This window comes from Petaurus breviceps, unplaced genomic scaffold, assembly GCF_028583685.1.
Source record: "Petaurus breviceps papuanus isolate PSGF00001 unplaced genomic scaffold, PetGlider_PUasm1.0 37, whole genome shotgun sequence".
NCBI classification, from domain to species: Eukaryota; Metazoa; Chordata; class Mammalia; order Diprotodontia; family Petauridae; genus Petaurus; species Petaurus breviceps.
Window position 1 is genome coordinate 38,844,294 of NW_027186296.1, and position 8,758 is coordinate 38,853,051.

Consider the following 8,758-nt stretch of genomic DNA (forward strand, 5'->3'; position numbering starts at 1 on the left):
CAGCCAGTGGCAGAGCTGCTGCCACCCCATCCTCCTCCCCCACCCCACCCACCCCCACTGCTGTTGCTGCAAGATGCCAGTGAGAGAATCCCATTATGTTAGAGTTGGACCTTAGACTCTGTCTAGCCTAGACTTCTCAATTTACAGAGGAGGAAACTGAGGCAGCAAGATGAGGCATGCCTTGCCTAAAGTCACATAGCTCGTCAGTAACTGAGATGGCTTTAGAAGTCGGGCTCTTAATATTTGATTTAGTATTCTTAATAATCTCTCATGCTGTTTCTTTCATCCCTGAGGAGAAGATAAATCAAAAAGTCAGGGTCTCACCATTCTTTGGGAAACAAGTTGGGGGTGGGGGAGAACTGTGAGACAAGCTTGAGGTCTCCTCCCTCAGGGAGCTGATACCTCTGTCTCCTCTCTCAATGCCTCTCTGACGTTTCTCTCCCTCTTCCCCGCCCCACCACATCTCTTTCTGCCCACATCCTTCCCTATCTCCTGTCTAGATGGCCGTCCCATTGGAGTAGAGGGCATTCAGGTACTGGGCACAGGGAACCTCATCATCTCTGATGTCACTGTCCAGCATTCCGGAGTCTATGTCTGTGCTGCCAACAGGCCTGGCACAAGGGTACGACGTACAGCCCAGGGTCGGCTTGTGGTTCAAGGTATGGACGTTAAGGGGAGAATAAAGGAAACAGGAGCTCTCTTCGTTGGCCCCATCACTCATTCCCTTCTTTGATCGTCATCTGAATTCCCACCCCTCATCCTCATACATCAGTCTCATTTCCATTCTCATTTCCATCCCGTATCCCCAAGCCCACCTCTCACTTTATTTCCCTATCCCTTGTCCCTCATCCTTCATTCCTATTTCTATCCTTTTTTTCCCCTATTTCCCAATCCCATCCCTTATCTCCATCCCTCCTCCCCACCTCTTTATTTCTATCATTTCCACACTCATTGCTATACATTCTCAGACTTATGGAATCTTTCTCTATATACCCACATTCTTTCCACTTACCCTTATAGTACCATTACCATATAGTAATCATTAGTTCCATTACTATATTGTATCACACATGGGATCAAGAGCAAAAACCAATCACATTGGATCTGAACCCAGAGAGGTTGTTAGATCTGCATGCATCCTGCCTCCACAGTCAGTTACCCTTCAGAGCCAGAGCCTGGACCCATATTTCAGTTTTCAGGGTTAATCCTTGGTTGTTTCCTCATGAGAGCTATGGGTAGGGGATAGGGGTAAAGAGAAAATTAGTGACTTAAATGCTTGCTTGTTTAGCATTCCATGTGCTACTAATCTGTCTAAATGAAAGTGACGGAGCGTTTCATTTGTGGAGTGTTAATGGAGCCTTCTGCCTCAGGATTGGTAGGAAGAGGAATGCAGGCAAGCGGGTAGCAGGGGGTGGTGCTCATAGCCCATCCATCTTCCAAGTCATTATAGCCTGCAAGGAACAGCCAAACCTATTAGCACATTTATTTATCTAACAATTTCCGAATGGGGAGCTCAGCTTGATCGTTTTCAGATAGAAATGTCAGGCATTGGCATTAAAGTGGCAGTGTCTCTCATCTACGTCTGGAGAAGGGGCCGGGCAGGACGTTCCCAGATTCTGCACAGGGCTCCTTAACTCCCACATCTCTCACCAACTCCCATTCTCCCCATCTTTACCTGATAGAGGACAGACTCCTGGAGTGTGTATATGCTGGGGGCTAAGGGAACTGATGGTCAGGGAGGATCAGGGTCAGCGGGGACTGAATTGGGAAGAGCAAGTCACAATAGCAGGAGAAATTAAGGAAGGAGCAACATTGGAGATCTGGGAGCCTTAGGAGGTGGAAAGGTTCCTTTTTTAGTCATTGCAGATGAGTCATATTGTTCCTTAGCCCGTCCTGTCATGTAGGAATTTTCATTTCCCTTCCTCATCCTCACCCTTCCTCTTCCTCATGCCTGTCTCTGCCACCACCAGCCCCTGCAGAGTTCATTCAGCATCCCCAGTCCATCTCTCGGCCAGCTGGAACCACAGCAATGTTTACCTGCCAGGCCCAGGGGGAGCCACCCCCCCATGTTACATGGCTGAAGAATGGACAGGTCCTGGGCCCCGGAGGCCATGTTCGTCTCAGGAACAATAACAGGTATGGCTATGTGCAGAACAGAAAGGTGTGTGTTTGAGTAAGAGACGGGAGGTGCAGATCCAAAAGGGTATCCTAGAACAAGTGGTTACTGTGTGACTGTAGATGGAAGTCTTTAAGCAAACCCCATACAGTATTTGGAAATTTAGATGGATGGTAGGGTGAGAAAGGGTTCAGTGGATAATTTTACTTTACAGAAAGATTCTTGGCTTTTCTGAAATAGTCTTTTCAGGCTCACCATCCACCAACATTCCATTTAAATTGATGATTTTATTTACAAAATCCAATTTATATACAACTTTTTAGAAAACACATATGTAACCTGTGACTCAAAAGTCTGGATTCATATGGACCTGAGTTCATATGTTGGAAGCCCTCTAATCATAAATCTCTTTGGTTCATGCTCCCATTCAGGACTTACAGAGAAAGCAGTATTTGCCTTGTATCTAAATGGATACTTGGCTTCCATGCAAGCACTGAAGCTAACTAGGCATCAAAGACAGGGCAAGTTTTATTCTAAGAAAAATACAAAGAACTGGTACTGAGCCCTTAAATAGTGAAGACAACTCCACTTTCCTTTCCATTGGGCCTCACTGTTCCCTCCTGTAAGGAGAATGAACTCAGGGTTACTACAGAATAAAATAACCCTGCTCTTCGAGCTCCATTTTAAAAATATAGTAATAATGAGGATGATAACAATTTCTGACATTTACATAGCACCTACTCTGTCCTAGGCACTGTGTTAAGTGCTTTACAAATATCTCATTTTGTCCTTACGATTCTGGAGACAGATGCTACTGTTATCCCAGTTTTATAGATGAAGGACCTGAGACAAAAAGATTGGTTAAGTGACTTGCCCAGAGACACACAACTAAGTGTCTGAGGTCAAATTTGAACTCAGGTCTTCCTGACTCCAGACCCAGTGTTCTAACCACTGGTTCATCTAACATCATTGTCCCCTGCCCCCCTTAAAAGCCAAGTCCAAAAATCACAACTTAGGTGAGTAAACCAGCCATGAACTTGAGTCAGTGCCAGAACAGAATTCCTAGAGAATCCACATCTTATTTAGGAAGTCCACAAGAAGATAGATGAGGCTTATTAGATGTCTCTGGAGGAGCTGGGGCATATCTGATCACACATGACATAGATAGGGAGTTAGAAAGGAAGGGGGGAAAGAAAAGAGGAAAGGAAGGAAGGATTAAAGGGAGGAAGGGAAGGGGATAACATGGGAATAACAAAAGGAAGGAAGGAAGAAAGGAAAGGAAAGAAGGATGAAAGTGAGGAAGGGGAGGGGAAATCATAAGGATAAAGTGGGGATAACAAGAGGAAGGAAGGGAAGAAAGGAGGAAGGGGAAGAGAGGGATAGTAGTCAGCAACATACATGTCTCAGCATACATAGAGAAGTACTTATCAGAGCTTACTTTCACATGGAAGGTCATGTCTTCATTTAACCAGAACATAAGAGCTGCACACAGCAATGGGTATGATAAAAAGGGACCATGACTAAGGATCAGAACTGGTTTCTGGTCTTGACTTTTCTGCAGACCTATCCTTAGTCTCAGCCTTAGTTTCTTCATCTGAAGCAAATGGAGTTAATGACAGCTGCCCTACCTGCCTATAGGAATTTTGCAAGATCTAACAGAAAAAGGCATGATATAGTTGATAGAGGGCCAGCCTTACAGCCTGGAAGTCCTGAGTTCAAGTCTAGACAATCAGTGTCCCAGGAAACTTTTTTTTAAGACTGTAAGTTAAGGGACAACTAGGTGGTGCAGTGAATAGAGCACTGGCCCTGGAGTCAGGAGGACTTGAGTTCAAATTCAGCCTCAGACACTTAACACTTACTAGCTGTGTGACCTTGGGCAAGTCACTTATCCCCAACTGCCCTGCCTTTCCTCCTCCAAAAAGCAAAAAAAAAAAATTTAAAAATTAAACAAAAAAGACGATAAGTTAAGATGAGTAGTTGACCTGTATCACTAGGGGAATGTTCTCCCTCTGGAAGACCCCCCAGATGGATGAAATCACAAATTTTGTGATTTCAGAATGACAAAGTGGATATAAAAAATCCTTTGGAAAGTTCCAAGTGGCATCCATACAGTAGGATGGGATGATTCTCCATTCTTCTGCTGTTATTCACTCTCCTTCCTTCCAGCACACTGACCATTTCAGGGATTGGCCCTGAAGATGAAGCCATCTACCAGTGTGTGGCAGAGAACAGTGCCGGCTCCTCCCAGGCTAGTGCCCGACTGACCGTGCTGTGGGCTGAGGGACTCCCAGGCCCTCCCCGGGACGTGCGTGCAGTCTCTGTGTCTGCCACTTCTGTCCGTGTGTCCTGGAGTGAACCCCTGCTGAACACCAGGGAGATCATTGGCTATGTCCTACACATCAGGAAGGCAGCAGGTGGGGCCAGAAGGGGCTCCCCTTCTTTCTATCTTTACCTTATTATTTTGGGGCTCTCCTCCCCCTCCCCCAGTCCTCTGTCAGTCAGTGAACATCAGTGAAACACCTACTAGGTGCCAGACCAGTCTCCCTTCTCTGCATCCCCATACTCTCAGTTCCTGTACTGGCTTTCACCCCCTACCTTGGCTCTTCCCTGCTTCTCTCCCTCTTCCTGATGCTGGTTGCCTCCTCCTGCCATGTTCTGAGTCTCTATTTTTCCCCCTACTGCCTGCTCTCTTCCCAAGGCTTGGGGGCTCCTCACCCCAAAGCCTCCTTTGGGCTCATATATTCTTTCCTCTATTCTTCCCATCCCTCAGACCCCCCTGAGCTGGAATATCAGGAAGCTGTTAGCAAGAGTACTTTCCAACAGTTGGTGAGTGACCTGGAACCTTCCACAAGCTACAGCTTCTATATCAAGGCCTATACTCCCCGAGGAGCCAGCTTGGCCTCTGTCCCTACCTTGGCCAGCACTCTGGGAGAGGGTAAGAACTGGACCTTGGGGGATGAAGGGAAGGGGAACATGGGGAAAATGGACCACTCGGAATCCTAAAGCCACAGGTAGTGACCAGAGTAAGGAGTAAGCTGGGTCTCAGGGGCAGGGGAGGAAGGTGCTAGGAAGGCTGGAGTGATGGCTTTGTCTGTGCTCTTGAGGGAGAAAGAGGACTCAGTGCTTACATTTCAGCTTTTCTGTCTCTGTCTCATTCTAAACCCATCTACCCCTCTCCAGTTCCTGCCCCACCACCACTCTCTATTCGGGTTCTGAGTAGCTCCTCTGTCCGGCTGCTATGGGAGCTGCCGCCTAAGCTGACCCAGCAAGATGGTGGTTTCAAGCTTTCTTACCGCCCAGCAAGTCAAGCATTCTTCACTGGTCCCATTGTACTGCCAGGAACCCTCACATCCTACAACATCACTCAGCTCGGTAAGGGAATCAGGGAGGCTCACCGCCTACCTGGGTATATCTAACCTCATGGTCTTGTCAGGGAGGGGGGTGGTATAAGATTGTTGGTGTGGTCAGTGATGTAGGCAAGAGCCCTGGTACACAGAACTGGCAAAGGTGGGTATGTGTTTTAGTGTGGTTAGTAAAGGAGCTATGTAGTTATTGTGAACCAGCATATGGTGACTGATGGAGCTGGTGAGGGACAAGCTATAATGGTCCATGTGGTCAATAAAGGGTAGTTTGTGATGGTCATTAAGGGCTAGTATGGTGAGAAAGGGTGGTGTATAGTGGGTGGAGGTCACTTAACCCAAGTCTTCATTCAATAACAAATATTTATCAAACATTTGTTACACATACAACAATAAAAGGCACGAGGAATATTTTCGGTCATTTTTTAGTTGTATCTGATTCTTTATGACCCCATTCGGGGCTTTCTTGGTAAAGATACTGGAGTGGTTTGCCGTTTCCTTCTCTAGCTCATTTTATAGATGAAGGACTGAGACAAACAGGGTTAAGTGACTTGCCCAGGATCACACAGCTAGTGTTTGAGGCCAGATTTGAACTCATGATGATTAAGCTTCCTGATTCCAAGTCCATTGTTCTATCCATTGCACCACTTACCTGCCCCTATGAGGAAGATGTAAACTTTTCATTAATTTGCAGTCTAGTAATAGGAAATGAAAGAAATATAGATAACCATAATATACTCAATTACATGATAATGCTTTAGAGAGATGCAAACAAAGGTCTGTGTAAGATCATTCATTACCAATGGGATGATTGAGGAAGGTCTTATGAAGAAGGGGACATCTGAGTTGGGCTTTTAAATTGAGGCAGGTAAGAATTCAGCTGTAGAGGGAAAGGAGGAGTATTCCAGGCATAGGAGACATGAGCCTGGTATTCCAGGTACAGAGCCTGGAAAGTAGAGGGCTTGTTCAGGGGAAAGACAATAGTAGAGTGTGGCTACAACATGTATTCTGTGGAGGTTATCAATATGAGATGAATCTGACCATGTAAGGTCACCCTGGATTGTGGAGGGCTCTGAGTATCAGACAATGAAATAGCACTCAGGTACCGTAATAGGGAGCAAGTGAAAGGTTTTGAGCAGAGGAGTGACCTGTGGAGATCTGTACATCAGCAAGATTAGTTTGGTAGCTATGAGGAAGCTATCGATCATTCCTGTCATCCCTTCCTAGAATGAGGTCTCTGGTTTCCCAGATTATGCCCAGACCCCTCTAGCTCTCTCTCAGAAGGCAAGTGAACCTGGTGTGGGTTGGTTTAGTCCCTGAGTCTACTCTAAGGAACCTCTCTCTTCTTGCCTACAGATCCAACTGAGGTGTATGAGGTGAAACTCCTGGCCTACAACCAACATGGGGACGGCAATGCCACTATCCGATTTGTGTCTCTGAGGGGAGCCTCTGAAAGGACAGGTAAAGGGAAACAGAGAACAAGAGGAAGACATATGGGCAGGGAGGTTTAGGATGCCTGGCGTGATTTGGCACCCTGGAGGATTCGAATTTGGGGCTGTGGGCCAAGGGTCCAGAGTTGGCTGGAGCTCCACTTGGCCCCTAGCTCTGCCCAGACTAAAAGTGGAGATTGTGTGTGTGTGTGTGTGTGGGTGTGGGTGTGGGCAGGGAGACCCTAAAGACTGAGTCACTGCAGCCCCCTAATCCGGCCCTCCCCACTCCATTCTTGTCTTAGCACTGAGCCCCCCCTGTGACTGCAGGAAGGATGAGACGAGTCATAAGACCTCTGCCACAGGCATCATCATTGGCATCCACATTGGAGTCACCTGCATCATTTTTTGTGTCCTCTTTCTTATGTTTGGCTACAGGGGCAGGTAGGGGCCAGGGTGGGCCAGGGATGGGGAGGGAGAAGAGAAGAAAGCAGAGGAGAGAAAGGAGCAGGAAGGTCACTGGAGGAGAGGGTTTCTGGCTTGTGCTGCCAGGGGATCCTGGGTGAGGAGGGAGACAACCTCTTCCTGCCAAGTCTTGTAACAATAGGGATGGGAGCATTTGGATGGGTTTTGTGTCCAAGCTAGGGACACCCAGCCTGGGGGTGGAGGAAGGATCAGATTAGATGGAGGATGGGCAGAAGGTCCGCCTAGTCACTTTATTCCTCTAGCTTATTTACTCTCTCCTCCTTTAATTGTTTGTTTTTAACTTGCCTTTTAAATTATTTCTCTTTCACTCAATACTTCTCATTCACTTTTTTAAAATAAAATTTTATTACTGTCTTTTGTTTTTATATCACCTAAAGTTTCTTCAATAACCCTCCTCTGCTCCTCTCACAGACTTATCTCTTATACCAAAGAATTTCATTCATTCTTTCAGTCTTTCTCTTTCTCATTCTCTCTTTCTTCCAATTGTTTGATCACTCTGTGTCTATGATTCTCTCCCCTCTTTCCTCTCTCTACATCTCTATCTCAGTATCTCTTTCCTCTCGTTCTTTGTCTCTGTATTGTATCTTCCCAATAGAACGTAAGCTTCTGGAAGAGTAGGTGTTGTTTCATTCCTGTTTTTTTTTTAACCCTTTCTCTAGTCCATGTTCTGGCACACAGCAGGTGCTTAATAAGAGACTCGAATTGAATTATGCTTGTCTCTCTCCTAGGCTCCTTCAGTGTAAGGATGTGGAGGATCAAATGTCCCCACCCCAGGGGCCTCGGGGCCAGAGGGACCTAGGCATTCTGGCTCTGAATGGAATGGGCCAAGGGGACCGAGGCCAGCTCAACGGGGATGAGAAGCGTCTGGATCTGAATGAACTAGAACATCTATTCCCACTCTCTCTGGGTTCAGGGCAGCAGGGTAGCAGGCTTATGGTAAGTCAGCAGGGAAACTGGAAGGATTGCTATCTATTTACTAGACACTGAGTATGGTGTTCCATGCAGAAGTGTTACTATGCTGACCGAATCACTTGTAACTAACTGATGAAGGACTCCCAGACTCACCATTTAGTGCCAGTCTCAACTTCAGCCACTGCCCTCAGGCTTCTCCCTTGCCCAAGTTCCTTCTAGACACTAATTCCCATTGTGGACAGTTGCTCCTGAAGTCCAGAGAAGCTAAGCCAACTACCTGGGGTCGTGTAGCAATAAAAGAATGAAAAAAATTGATTAAGCACACACAAAAAAAAAAAAAAATAACTTCAGCCACTGCCCTAAATATTCTTCCTTATACAAGTTCCTTCTAATCACTAATTCTTTTTTTTATTTGTGGTGGGAGAAGAGGGGAGAAAAAAAAAATCCAGTAGATATTG

At 46.3% G+C, this 8,758-nt stretch overlaps 1 protein-coding gene across 1 annotated transcript in view; it reads left to right on the plus strand.

Annotated features, from left to right (window-relative positions):
* Nucleotides 1–8,758, plus strand: part of IGDCC3 (immunoglobulin superfamily DCC subclass member 3) — a 66,529-nt gene that overhangs the window by 55,624 nt on the left and 2,147 nt on the right. The window contains exons 5-13 of the mRNA XM_069098279.1: nt 1–50; nt 483–659; nt 1,971–2,136; nt 4,283–4,530; nt 4,887–5,051; nt 5,297–5,488; nt 6,832–6,936; nt 7,208–7,346; nt 8,117–8,324. The exon at nt 1–50 is cut by the window's left edge and continues 61 nt beyond it. Of these exons, the coding sequence (XP_068954380.1) occupies nt 1–50; nt 483–659; nt 1,971–2,136; nt 4,283–4,530; nt 4,887–5,051; nt 5,297–5,488; nt 6,832–6,936; nt 7,208–7,346; nt 8,117–8,324 (1,450 nt within the window). The remainder of the gene's footprint in view (nt 51–482; nt 660–1,970; nt 2,137–4,282; nt 4,531–4,886; nt 5,052–5,296; nt 5,489–6,831; nt 6,937–7,207; nt 7,347–8,116; nt 8,325–8,758) is intronic.